A 14,892-nucleotide genomic window follows, 5' to 3' on the forward strand; every position below is an offset into this window, starting at 1 on the left:
TAACTTTTCATAGAAGGAAAGGGAAACATAAAAATTCTTATAGTGATTAATTTCTCAGTTTTGAGATACCATACTTAATATCTTTTTAGGGAGAAAAAATCATAATACATCTTTCCATCAATGCCATAGTCTAAATTCAAAAATGTTAAATTCTCGGGGGAAAAGTATGCTTTAGAATGATAGTGTGTCTGTACATGTTTGATATTAAAACTGTTCTCCTTGATAATGGAGAATAAAAGTGCTCACCATTTCATATTGTTATTTGATTATATATTTTAAGTAGTCTGTATGTATTTGTTTGGATAAAAGTTTTTTTCTCCCATTCAGTTTTAGGATTTAATTTTAGGATTATTTTTTCCACCAAAAAGACAGATTGCTGAAATGAGGTTCTGTTCTATCATTATTAGTTAACGTCAGGGTTAACTTATGGTATATATATATGAAGGAGAAAGTTTTGTGAAACCATTAAAAATTTTTATTGTCTAAGCATAACTAATTTAAAATATATTTGTAAGTAAATAAAAACCTAGAGGAATATACATCAAAATGTTAAGCAGTTATCTGGGTGGTGAGCTCATTGATGGTTTTAAATTTTCTCTTTTGTGCTATTCTTTTGTATTTGTTTAAAAAAAACAGTGAACATGTATTAATTTCATTTTCAGAAAATACATGATAGTCATAAAATTGTTAATTGTTAATATTGGGTGTGAAAAGAGGATATCGTGAGTGTATTTCGCTGTCCAGTTTGCATATCTAGCTTAAGTATTCTCCTCCAACAATGTATGTTTTTTAAGGTATATAGATTTTAGATATGATTTAGAAGGGAAAAAACAAATTATTAGAGCTGGAAAATATAATTTCTTTTTATTTTTTTGGTGAGTGAAAATGGAAAATAGTGATATTTTAAATTCTAAAAAAACCACTCTCTCTCTTCTTTTTCCATGTACTGCTAGAGACACAGCCCAGTAAGTGCAAGATTTTACGCTTTTATCTATTTGACCTTAAAAAAAATAGTAATGTTTGAACAGTAATTTTCAAAATATTTTGCATTAAATATTATAAATTAGCAAGTCATAGTAAGTTGCTTTAGATATTTAATAGTTTAATATTTAAAAACATTTTATTGAATGTTAAAAGTACATGTGTTTTTTAACTATAAAACATAAACTACCAAAAGTTTTTTCTGTATATCTTTTCATGTAACTACAGTTTACAATTGGGCAGATTTACTAAAAGCAATTTAAAGTTTAGGTTGCCAGTATTAACATTTTATGAAATATTTCATTACCAAATGAATTTATTTAATGTCACTTAGTTTTTATATTTCCGTTTTAGGTGCAGATGAATCAGAATTCGTCTAGTAAGTTTGACATTTAAGTTGGTTATTTTATTTATATTAAAATTTATCAGACAATTTGCTAAGCTTGTGGCCTTACATATGTAGTATAAAAATAGGCTTTTCTCATTATGAACCTTAACAACAGCAGACTAAATGGATACTTACTTTATAACAGGTGGCAAATTATTTATATTATCTCTTTTAGCTTTGAGACATGCCTTCAGCTTCTTTAATACCTGACTACTACATTTCTTTAGAAATCAGCAACACCAAAGAGTAACATCTGATTAAAAATGTTAACTATTTAATTGGCATAACTCTGCCTCATGTGCTGGAAGGCATTTATAAAATGAGTAATCTTTCGTTTTACTTATTTTTAAGTCATGTCACAATTGCAATTTCTATTATATGGTTTTTAGTTATAACAGTTTAATTATATCAAAAACATTTTGGGCTGTTAATACCTTATACGGAATCATGCATAAAAATAACAAGGGTTATGGGGAAAAAATTGAGGCAGCACATTCAAAATCAATAAAATTTTGTAAACACAATGTGTGATAAAAACTTTAGTATCAACCCTAATAAAAATTCTAGCTCAATTAAGAAGAACCATTAAATTTATAATAAAAATACCAAACAAAATTCAGTATTTTACTTTTAAAAAAGAAATGGTGAGTTGCTTGATAAAGGAGGTGAAGAAAATGAGGATAAAGGGGGGCCATCGACTTACAGAGATGAGGGCAAAATGCAAAAAGATGGAGGAAGGCAGCACAATAAGCACTTTGTGGGAAACGCTAAACTGGGCCACATGGGAGAATGTGGTGTGAATGGGCATCATGTACAGGGTGGTGTTCCTTGTAGTTTGTTGTAGTTACCCATGTCGATGTATTTTGTGTTCATCAGCTATTGCTTGATGATGCAAAACGTTGAGGTACAGGGAAAATTGCTTATGAACCAACATGACTTTTGCATTACTGATGGTTTTCCAATGTGTACTAGTTGCTTATAAAATGTTTCATGTTCCAAATGCAAAAGAGAGCAAAAGAGACTATCTTATAGAGACTGTTAACCTAGGTTATTTTACAGATTTTAATTTTTTAAGATAGGATCCTTGAAGAAGTTGGTAATTACTTTTGACCAATATAATAATCACTAATATTCTTAGAATTTGAAAAATGCTTTCATAATTCATCAATTAAAAATTCTTGAGTGTTACTTATGTAAGTATTTAAACATTTGTCCTAATTTTTAAAGTTGCAGCCCACGTTTTTCTCTTTTGAACAGCCATTTTATTTTAATAAATATGAGAGGTTAGTTGATTTGACTTAAGTCATTTCTTACAAAAGATGTTAGAAGAAGTAAAGAGTTAGAAGAATTTCAGCTATTTTAAGATTCTTCACAATAGAAAACTTGTTAAAAGCTTATTTTTCTTCACAATTGTTTGTTATATTTGTTATTAATTCCACACTTATAAAATTGTTTATGGTAATGAGATAATTTTTAATTAGGTGAAGAGTTAACAAAATCGAAACCATCTGCTGCATCCAATGAGTAAGTCCCATGTTTAAATTTTTTTTTAACAAATACTTTATTTCTTTAGAGCAATTTTAGTTCACAGCAAAAATGAGTGGAAGGTGCAGGGTTTTTGTGTATACTCTCTGCCTCTACATATGCTCAGCTCCCCCAGTGTAATAGCACATTTGTTGTAATTGATAAACCTGCATAGACACATTATTATCACCCAAGGTCCATGGTTTACACTAGGGTTTACTCTTGGTGTTATATATACATCATGTGAGTTTTGACAAATGGATAATGATATGATAACTATTATAGTTGTATACACAATAGGTTGCCCTAAAATTCCTGTTTCCTCCACCTTTTTATTCTTCCTTCCTCCCAACCTTTAAATTCTAAGTATCCTTCTTCCTGTTTTCTAGCATTTTATTATCTCTGCAGTTTCAATTCCAGGAGGGTGTTGTGAATTATCCTGTTTCTTAAGCTGTCAGGTGCCCTGTGGAGTTTTTCATTGATCATTTGATGATAATTCTTTTTTATAACAATTTTTAAAAAACCATTCAACTGTATTTGGCCTTAATGGCCTGACTGCTTCTAAATAAATGATAGTATCTCAAGTTTATACATATCTGTACCTCAACTGGTTATTCTCATGGAAATTTTCTCTCTTTTCCCCCTCAATTTTGGCTGTGACCTTACAAAATAGACTATACTTCATGAGCTTCAAAATGAGGACGTGTCTCAAGTTGAAAAAGGAGAGGGCTAAAAGGCATGCCAGCTGTTAAAAAGAGAAAATATTTTAAGCCAATGCTGCAAGGGTCCTTTTTCATTTCTGTATCTATTAAGAATACTTTCTTTTAATGTTTTTGCATGAGTAAAAGTAGGCCTAATTAATGGGTAATTAATAAATGGATAGTTTAAAATTATGTCATACTTTCCAAGCTAGACACGAACTGAGTATAGTGGTGGTATTCAATTGATTTACCATTTCTAAAGATAAGTTGTAGAATGTTTCAAAACTAGGAATCGTTTATGCAATTGTAATTCTAGCTACACTTTATCATGCAAAATGTGTATGTCCATGTAGGTGCCTGTAGATCATTGTAACATTTTTATTACCTAGTGGTTCTGTTTTCTAAGATTTTGAAAAAATATTTTTAAAAATAATGGCAGTTTGATACTTTAAAACAGGGGCCCCCAGCCCCCAGGCTGTGGACCAGTACTGATCTGTGGCCTGTTAGGAGCTGGGCCACACAGCAGGAGGTGATTAGCGGGCTAGCAAGCAAAGTTTTGCTGTCATTACTGCCTGAGCTCCACCTCCTGTCTCCTGTCTCCCACTACCCCCGCCCCACCTCCGGCTGCCCACTTCCCAAGTCCATGGAAAAATTGTCTTCCATGAAACTGGTCCCTGGTGCCAAAAAGGTTGGGACCACTGCTTTGAAATATTGTTTTAATGGGATTTCATTTCTTTTTTTTTAATACCTTAAATACATACGATTTTGATTTGTCAAGCATACCTCAGTACAGCTGGGAAAAAATAATTTAAAAAAGAGGTGGTTGCTAAGGTCAGGTGCTTCAAGATCCTAGAGATTATATTCATATATCTTTGTAAAAATCCAGAGAGTAACTAGTACAGTGGATTTTAAGAGGTCAGTGGAGGAAAATCTTTGGTTATACATTATGTTGAGTTTATTTTGAAACTGGAAATGTTGATCCCCTTGATGATTTTGTCCATAGTCATGGTTATATCTCATAAAAAGGCATGTCGGAACCAGATAAATTTCATCACACTGCCTCATGGGCTCGGGCAGTGAATTTACCCAGGGAGCTCACTGAGGTAATTATATCGTCTACTGCAGTGAGCAGATCTTTGAGGTTTATATTGACTTGTTGGGCTTACTTGTGTACATGAGAAAGTACTTTTTAAAAAATCCTTTGCCCTCTTTCTTTTAAAATAAGCATTGCCTTATAAAATTTCTCTCTGATTTCATATCGCTTAACACCTGAAATTGTTGTAGAATTAAGTAGCCATGTGTTTTTAGGCAGCTCATTTAGAGACTGTGCTGCGTTTTCTCATTCGTAAAGCTGAAATCAGTATTCCCATTCTAAGAGCCCCTAGGATTGTTAAGAATAACAAGGATTGATAAGTGGGGATTTATCTTCTACCCTCTCCCTGTCACTTTCATATAATGTTATTGTAGATTTCTGCTTAAAAGGGTTAACAAGATTTTGCACATATTCCATTGGCAGAACATCAAACTTTTTAATCATATATGTTGAGCTGTTATAATTCTGTGAAATAATAAATGACTAGATTTTAGACTAATAAAATATTCCTTTATTAAAACGCTTATTTTTAAAATACTGTGGAAGGAAAGGGACCAGTGATTTACTTGCATGGGACCCTCTGTTTGGACCATCTCTTGATTCATCATCTTCAGCTTCACTAACTTCATCATCATCATCAGGTAAATATATGTATACTTGCATATATATTTTAAACTGTGAAATTCAGAAGTAACTTTTTCTAGTTGATTTATTCATTACTTATTGTACTTAATAATCAAAAATTTTTTTAAACATGTCTTCTGATCATACTGCCAGATAACAGTAATTTTATACTGGTTTTGTTAACTTAGTTTAAAGACCCTATGGCTTAAACAGTTAAAATTTATCAAACATCAACAGGGTGTTTTTTCATTTATATATTTATTTCTGAGCATCATTCCCATATTGATGTGTATAAAAAAAATTTAGCTGTATAGATGTGCATTAATGTAACCAGTGCTTTCATGGTGGACATTTAAGTTTCATCTAATTTTCCACTACTGTGAACATTCATAAATATAAAAAATTTTGTGCACATCTCATAATATCCTTTTTATAATAGATTTTATTTATTTTTAAAAAGGGGAAGGGAGGGAGAAAGGGAGAGAAACATCAATGTGTGGTTGCCTCCCATATGCCCTCAGCTGGGGACCTAGCCTACAATGCAGACATATGCCCTGACTTGGAATTGAACTAGTGACCCTTTGGTTTGCAGGGGGCACTCATTCCACTGAACCACACCAGCCAGGGCTCATAATATCCTTATAACAATTTATCAATGTAAGATTTATGAATCAGAAGATATATTCATTGATACTTATTCCTAAACTGCTTTCCAAAAAGGTTTTAGCACTTCCCAAGCAGTGTCTGAAAGGACTTGATGAATGCTTTTTAATTGTTTTGGCAGGAGTATATTAAGTTTCTCTTATTTTCAAAATATGAATTCCCATTTGCCGACACTCAAAGCAGGCATCAAAAATGCATGTTTAATAAAACCGCTGCTTGGTCAAAGCAAGAAAATAAAACCACTGTTTTAAGTTGATCTTCAGCTTTCTTGGGGATTTTAGAAATGGAGAAAGAAACTTCATTGTCCTGATTTTATAAATGAAAAAAGTAAAGCTCAGAGATGGTCAGGTAGATCTTTTCAAAGATCATGTAACTAGGAAATGATGAAGCATAGATTCAAACTTGGATTTTACTAATTCTAAAATCTTTTGTACTCTGGTAGATTAATAAAACAAACAGCCTTGTTGAAACATTTTACTATTAATAATAAAATAGACACTAGTATTTAAAAATTAGACTTTAGGAACTAATATTTTAAAAATAATTTTAATTGTATTTTAAGCAACTTAACCTGAAACAATTTGTAATTTTGAAGGGAAAGTGATCCGTATCTAATCCTTGTAAAACAGCAAGAAGTAGTCAATAGATAGGTAAACATATTCAGAAGTGTCATCATAGCCTTTCTCAATGAGCATTTGTTACTAATTAGTTTTATAAAAGAACTTTACCAGTAGGTTGTATAAGGAAGGTAGAATTGTAGAGGAAAAACTGAAGTTGTCCATAGGGTCCCTTGTTTGTTTGGTAAGAATGTCAGAATGGTGGTTTTGTATTTAGGGCCTGAGCAGTGTTTTTTCAGTTTTGTTAATATTCTTTAAGAATTTTTTTCAAATCTTTAATAAAAAAATTTACATTGGTATCACAGAGGCTTTAGTTATATTTATAACTCTATCCTTTGTTTCTCACTATTTTCTTTAGCACAGTCTCTTTATTTTCAAGAAAGCATTCTCTTTTCCTCTTGCTACCTGTCTAAAGAATGTTTTGCCCATACCACTTTCAATTCAGGTAAAAAAGTGATGTATTTTCATTCAGTGGTCATTTGATATTTAGTAGCTAAGATATAAAATACTTGTTAACCTTCTGCTAGTTTTAAAATTCACTTTGGTTTGCATTTTTAACCTTCCTATATATAGTCTGGAAAATAATGCCATAAATTATTTTGGCATTCAAAGAATATTAGTGATGTTGAAAGATAATTATTTTTACACAGTAATTAATAGTACCACCAGAGAGCACAAATAAGTTTCCTTTTGTTACATGGTTGCAAAATCAGTGACTTTCCTTTATTGATGAACTTGTTACAAGTTCATGTCTCCAGTGGAGCTCGGACAGCATTCCAGAGATTGCACTAGAAAGCTGAAAATATCTTTTTTTTTAAGTTTCCTGATGCTTTGGTTGAGAGATCTACCAATAGCTGCATCTCTGAAGATCAGAGTGGCCTTTGCCATAATATCACATGTCCTGAAAAAATTAATGACAAAAGAAGCTAACAATGCTACTGATTTTTCTTCTGCATCATCATCGTTGCTTCTGGAGTCTAGATTAATATTTTTTGTTGTTCAGATAAAGAATGGTGTGGGGAAGATGCCTTACCTATTTTCCCTAGGCATTGTCAGAGGGCAGATGTAAATTAGCTCTTATCTCCTATGTTTTTATACTTTATGAGCCTGTTTTTATTTTTTAATATATTGCATTTGATAGACATTTCTTGGACGTGAGCTCCACTATCAACATCACTACTACTACCAAAAAAACCACACACAATTAAAACACTTAAGCTTATAAATAATTATAGTAATCTCCTTCAAAAGCTGCTGAAAGCAGTACGTAATTGGCATATGCAGATAGATTCATTTATAACATATATTGTTAATTTATAATTAATAGATTTATTTACAGTTTTACCAGCTTTCCCCAAACAGCAACTTCTGATTATTTGAACTTAACATTTCTACGAATCTCGGTTTTGAGTCAGTCTGAATGCCATTTGGAGAGGCCAACTTGATTGATCAATAATGAAGTTTTAAAGTATAAATGTCTGTTATGTTAGGCTGTCCCACAGGTTTGAAATAACTGGAGTATTGGTCAATGCTGGTTTCATTGATAATGAATGTATCTTTAAAGTAAATGTGACATAGCACAGGGCAGGGAGATGGTCCTCAGGTTGGTGCTCATACCTCCTAGTGCACAGCCTAAGTAGGAGTGCAGCATGAAAGGCCTGCTGTTTACTGGGAAAGGGCAGCAGCCTTAGAAACTAAACTTGATTTCTTACCAGCTTCCTACTGTTTTCTTCAAGCAACCTAAAAGTTGCTCACATCTTTTCTCCCTTCATACAGTGTGCTTTCTAAATAATTCCATAACCCCCATGGCATTTACTTTCACTCCTGTGTGACTACCTTTTCTCATTGGGTCGCTTCCTACCACTTCCATGTTCTTCCTTTTCATGTTTGCAATCCTCTTTCACTGACCAGGGGTCTTTGGCTTTACCTCTTACTTCCCCTTGTATATATATTTAGGCCCTATATTTTTAACGTTATACATCTGTAAACTGATAAAATTTAACTGAAATATATTTCTTCCCTTCCATATTCTTCAGTTTCTGAATTATGTAACTTCTGATGATGGACATTTGAATTCCACTCAATTTCCACTCCTCTGATGAGAGTTATTTTTAATTAGGAATATTGAGCATTAGTATTTCTGATTTATAAAATTGCAGAATTTGCAACTGATGTTGAAGAACAGTGAACACTAAATTTATATAGCATTTAGGGAAAGTTAAGATTATTTTCAACACTTACCAAAAATGAATTAAGGGTGATGTAGGGAAATTTTTTTAGTAAACATAATTTTAATTCTTTTGTCACAAAAAATGTTAGTGTGGTTCAAAAAAAGTCAGATTACAGTTTTAATTAAGGTAAGTGTTATTTAGAGTTCATGTTCTATTTTGAAGGTGTTTCAAAGACTTGGCTTTACATTACTGTCTGTAAAGTAGGTGTATGAGCAATAAACTAAAGACCTTAGGCCTTAAATTATTTACACCAGCTAACTTATCAGATACAATTTTTATAAGTCATTGAAACAGATAAAATTTATGTGTCAGTTTTATTGGAAATTTAGTCATTTTTTTTCCAGGAATACTATTGGTAGCTTTGGAAAAAGCATGTTTGATTGATAGATTCCTAGTATTTCACCAAATATCTATAATTACATGTTTTAAAAACTCCTAAAAAATAAGCTTTGAATTCTAACAGTTCCTCTGTAATAGAATGTCTTTATATACGGATTGCTACATACTAATGATTTTCTTCAAATTTTTCCCCCCCACCAGCCAGGCCCACAACTCCTCTTTCTGTAGGCGCCATTGTCCCACCTCCAAGGCCTGCTTCCAGACCAAAGCTTACATCAGGCAAACTCAGTGGCATTAATGAAATAGTATGTACTCAGGTGTTTCTTCTTTTTAATTTAACTGTTTTGATTTAAGATGCAAATGATATCTTTCTCTATGTCCCTTTACAATTAAATGCTTGTAATCTTCTACTCAGTCTCTAAAGTATGGAAAAGTTTCCGCAAACAACACTTTCTTCACTCCCCCATCTTACCTTATTACCGTATCTGTGGAGCAAGACATTATTCAGAAGGAAAAATATTTCCCTACAAAGTTAGCACATTTTAGAAATATTATTCACTACCCATTTGTTTCACAGTTGAGAAGCAATATTTATGTAATTTTACTTAAAGTCAAATATTAAGAAATGGTTCCTGGCCTTAGAAGTATACTCTCAGGAGAGTCCTGAAAGGCATTTAGTTCAGCCTTCTTTACTTTGTATATAAGGACACTGTAATTCACATCACTTGCTTTGCTTTTACATATTGCTATAAAAAAGAAAAAAGCATTGGTCTTCAAAAGTTGTCAGATAATGAAAGAAATTTTATGGATTCTATTCAGAGTGAGGCTCTCCTAAACGAGTCTTCTTGCCTCTGATCTATTCTGCTTTGCTTTTATCTTTTATACCAATTGCCAGTTTAATTGCTAGAATTAAATTCTGAAAGTCAAACTTAATCTTCTTTTTCCCCTGATACACATATCCAGTGGTCCCTAATAATTCGTATGGTTGAATGTTTTAGCTGCATATACAAGGCTTTTCACCTGCATTATCCGATCAACTGTCCAACTTGCTCAACAACCTGCATTACCGTACTCTCCTCTTTGCAGTCTAAGTACAGCCACTTGATACTTTCCACAGTCCCTCAAACACATCATGCTCTTTTATACATATGTCTTATTATGCCCCCTCTATCTGAAATGCCACTCAGTTTTCTTTAAGACCCTGTTAAATATCACCATGCAGATAAAGCCCTATTTGATCATTACTCCTCCCCCAGTGGATTTAATGATTCTCTTCCTTATACCCATATGCTTTGCTTATATATCCCTTAGTGCACAAATCACATTTTATTCCCCCCCCCCCCCGCCACACCAGCCATATTTTTTTGTGTGTGTTCTCCTTACTGGACTATGCCATGGCCAATTTCATAACCTTAATACTTTGCATAATGCCTGTCATGTGGTACATAGATAGAAAATGTTTCATGACTAAATGAAAAGGCTTGAGTACTAAGTGTTGACATGGTGACATCTTTCTTTTACACTTTATCCCGATTAACAGATTTAGTGGAAGTGAAATGAAAGACTACCAACCTTGACATTTTTTAACTTATATAAAAATTATTACATCTTAATAACACAGGTGTTTACCTGATTACAAAAGCAGTTCCTGATTATCTTGTAAAATTTGGAAACTAAAACACATAAAAATTCCTTCTGTATTTTACCACTCAAAGATTAACCACTGTTAACATTTTTATATATCCTTTCATTATTATTATTACTATTTTTTAATCCTCCTCTGAGGATATGTTTATTGATTTGAGAGAGCGAGAGAAACATCAATTGGTTGCCTCCCACATGTGCCCTGACCAGGGACTGAACCCGCAACCTTTTGGTGTATGGGGTGATGCTCCAACCAACTACACTACCCAACCAGCGTTCATTATTCTTTGAATGCGTAAGTACTTATTTATTCAGAGGTAGTAAAATATAGTTGTTAAAAGCACAAGTTCTCTAGCCACTAACTACCTGAGCAACATTAGGTAGGTTTTTTATTTAGAACCTCAGTTTCCTTATGGGTATAATGATAATAGGTTGTTGTGATATTAAATAAGTTAATTCAGGATGGGGTAAAGTAGGTTTACAGTTTATGTGGACAGTAAAACAGTAATTAATAAATAATAATACAAGAATAAACCTTGTGTTTTGCATCCTCAAACTGTATACCTACTTTTTCCCTGCTGTCAAGTGAAAATAACTGCTCAAAAAGTGAGTTAGTATAAATGGTATGTGTATATTGTTAAATAAAAGGTCTTCTCTTGCATATTTTTTATGTGTTATTCACTTGAAAACATTTTGAGAATGTCTTCCTATATCATGAATTATTTCATAGTTTCCAAAATTTCTTTAAAGTGGTAGAATTCTTTGTCAAATAATTTTATGTTGTTAAGTCTATTAAATAAGTGGGATTTTTTTATAGCTGAATTCTTCATATCACCTTTCACCCTCTGCCCTGGTTTTTAGAGCCTTCTAGAGACCACTCTCTAAGGGCTCACTTCAGGGAGTGCCAGTTAGAGCATTTCTGCTAATGTGGCCAGTTTATCTTCTATACTATTGCCAGCATTAAATTGCCAAAACTTCTTAGAAATTTCTTTGACATTTAATTTCCAGGTTTCCATTATAAATAGTGTTTTAATTAATATCCTTATGTTTGTGTTTTTTGCAGACATTATTTCCTTAGTAAAATTTTTAAAGTGAAATCCATGAACTGAATGGTATGCACATTTTTAAGGTTCTTGATGATTGTTGCACTATTATTACCCACCAGAAAGGTTATGCTGATTTGAATTCTCTCTAACTGTACCTTGGAGTACTCTTTTTCTTGCATGTATGCGCACTTTCATCAGAAGGCCTATAACCACACCTTCCCCACACCTCTACAAAGAACCCCTCCATCATCTAGAGCAGTGGTTTTCAAAGTGTGGTCCGAAGACCAGCAATATTAGCATCTCTTGGGAACTTGATACAAATTCAATTTCTCTGGCTTCACCCCAGACAAATTAGAAAATCTGGGGAGTGGTCCAGCAGTTGTGTTTTAACAAGCTCTCCAGGTGAGGCTGATGCATACTAATGTTTGAGAGACACTGTTTTCAAGCAGTGCTGTCCAACGGAAATAAAATGCAAGTGACATACATAATTTTAAATGTTCTCATAGCCACATAAATAAGTAGAAACAATGAAGTGTGTTTTACTTCATATATAAAAATATTAATTTAACATATAACTATAAAAATTATTGAGTGTTTACATTCTTTTCATGTGTATGCTAAGTCTTCAAAAGTCACTCTACAGTTACAACTCATCTCAAATTTGGACTGGCTGCATTTCAAGTGCTAGTGGCTACTGTACAAGACAGTGATGTTCTAAAACAAGAAAAAAACACTTGAGAAAAAAGGTGTTTTTGCCTTTTTCTACAAAATTGTAAAAGACACATTCTCAATGTAGATTGTAAAAATGCAGCCGTATTACATTGGTTTTGAGGCTGTGTTGTCACAGGATAAATGTCCCCCACAGTAGTTGATTTCAAGACTTTTTCTAAACTTGTTAGTTTCAAATCAGCTGTTCAATTTACTATTTATTTGGCCTCGTATCTTGCACTACCCCAATCTGTAGACATACACAACTGCATTTTTTACACCTTGCTGTAGTTTTTCTACCTATTTCCTGTAATAATGAATCAGCAGAAAGCCATTCTCTGGAACTAAGTTTAAAAATAGTTAAGTGAGGTTGGGGGTTTGCTAATTATAAAATTTTGGGCAGTACTTTCTAATTTTCATGAAAGTTTATATCTGTAAATTTATATGTATGCAGTGAAGAGTTGACTAATTTTAGCGTATGAATGTGTTTTTGCCTTTTGTTTTTCAAGTCCCTCAGCTGAGGACAGGAACAATGTCTCATTCACTGCTTTGCCTCTAGTACTTAACGCATGGCCTGATACCTAGTAGGCACTAAATAAATACTGTGTTTATTTAATTCTTTTATAAACAGGAAAAGGTTATTTTTAAGTAAGCTAAATATGCCTTATTTTAAAAAATGAAACTCCTCAGGAAGTATTGCTAATGTATTATTGGAACAATTAGAAATTTGGAAGGGAAGAATTTATTTTTGTTTTTATGTTAAATTAGAAAAATGGGAAGACAGTAGAATTAAGGTTTTCTCAAACCTCTGTATGGTGTTAACTTTCTCAAAGAGGAAGCATTAAAATGAATTATAAAGGGAAATGAAGAAATTTGTAAACACTGAAAGTAAAGGGCAAGCAAGTATTTAGGGAGAAAATATTTGGCGCAAATAAAGTAAAGGGTTAGTGAAAGTTTAAGTAATATTATGTTCTCCCAAAACTAAATCAGATAAAGAAAGCTAATACCTACAACTCATAAAAGGGAAAAGGCCTATTTTTATCTATCAGACTGGCTAAAAGTTAAAGAGCCCATCCATTCATTGCTGGCAGGGGTGCAAAGAAATATTTTCTTGTATTTTTAAGCAGTAAAGTCAATAACCCTTTTGGGAAGCAGTTTGGCAGTACATGTGGGAAGCGTTCATACTGTTTAAATTAATCATTTAACTTCTGAGAATCTATCTTAAGCATACTTTTTGATATGCAGAAAATTATTTATGTACAAAGATTCTCTTCACAACATTATTTTTAAAAACTTTCAGCTTTTAATATTTTCTCAAAAATTTTGAGAAAATATTATTTGACCTGTGGCACCTCTAATTTTGAAGTATAAGAAACTCACATAAATAAACTTGGTTTACTATATTAAAATGAAACTTACCTGATACCTAATAATCTTTTTCTGATAAAGGAGGAATTGTTTTACCATTTTGATAAATAACTTTTTGTTTTTAAGCCCAGGCCATTCAGCCCACCTGTAACTTCCAATACCAGCCCGCCTCCTGCTGCTCCTTTAGCTCGGGCAGAAAGTTCTTCTTCTATCTCATCATCTGCTTCATTAAGTGCTGCCAATACTCCTACAGTAGGTAAGGGATTATCATCAATTACATGTGCAAGTTAGCATCCAAAGTATGATCAGACTGAGGGTTTGTTGTTGTTGTTGTTTGTTTAATGGGCTGGTGATGAATTTAACATTAGAAATTTGGGATTTCTGCAAATACCTGGCATTATCAAACTAGCCACATTTTCCTTTTCTTGCTCACTTTATATTATCTAGGTAGGAGAATTTTAACCATGGTTAGCACTGTTAAGAATGCATCAAATTTACCTGAAACTAATACAAATAACACTGAATATAAACTGTAATTGAAAAAAGAGAATGCATCAAATTAATATACTGACCAATATAAATACTGTAGTTGAAGGCAAAATATAGTGCACCCCTTTCTGTATACACTAATACTTGTATTCTTAAGAGTTTGTATTTGAAAAACAATTGATTAAATGGAAAAAAGGGGATTTATGCTTGAAGTCAATTATTTTTTTCTACAAGAATTTAAATCACAAAGATAAAAGATATTAGGTCATAGCTATACAAACCTAAACCCACTGAACAAATTCAGTATTACATCTACATTTTGCTCAAGAGTTTTTTCTGGCATCACCTTTATCCAATTTTTACTGTAAAATTTTTTTTTTTTGGTTAAAGATTTTATTTATTTTTAGAGAGAGTAAGGGAGGAAGAGGGAATGTCAATGTGTGGATATGCCTCATGCACCCCCTACTGGAGACTTG

At 32.6% G+C, this 14,892-nt stretch overlaps 2 protein-coding genes across 2 annotated transcripts in view; both read left to right on the forward strand.

The window, feature by feature from the left end:
- Window positions 1-1,019, forward strand: part of LOC129074613 (F-BAR domain only protein 2) — a gene marked incomplete at its 3' end in the record, with an annotated part of 79,149 nt that extends 78,130 nt beyond the window's left edge. Inside the window, exon 14 of the mRNA XM_054578488.1 lies at window positions 954-1,019. Within this exon, the coding sequence (XP_054434463.1) occupies window positions 954-1,019 (66 nt within the window). The remainder of the gene's footprint in view (window positions 1-953) is intronic.
- A 322-nt stretch (window positions 1,020-1,341) lies between these two features.
- The window catches only part of LOC129074612 (F-BAR domain only protein 2-like), a 31,537-nt gene continuing 17,986 nt past the window's right edge, over window positions 1,342-14,892 (forward strand). The window contains exons 1-5 of the mRNA XM_054578487.1: window positions 1,342-1,360; window positions 2,851-2,893; window positions 5,234-5,328; window positions 9,363-9,466; window positions 14,054-14,183. Of these exons, the coding sequence (XP_054434462.1) occupies window positions 1,342-1,360; window positions 2,851-2,893; window positions 5,234-5,328; window positions 9,363-9,466; window positions 14,054-14,183 (391 nt within the window). The remainder of the gene's footprint in view (window positions 1,361-2,850; window positions 2,894-5,233; window positions 5,329-9,362; window positions 9,467-14,053; window positions 14,184-14,892) is intronic.

This window comes from Pteronotus mesoamericanus, unplaced genomic scaffold (assembly GCF_021234165.1).
Source record: "Pteronotus mesoamericanus isolate MK-2021 breed Mesoamerican mustached bat unplaced genomic scaffold, CSHL_Meso_final contig_50, whole genome shotgun sequence".
In the NCBI taxonomy this organism is placed as follows: Eukaryota; Metazoa; Chordata; class Mammalia; order Chiroptera; family Mormoopidae; genus Pteronotus; species Pteronotus mesoamericanus.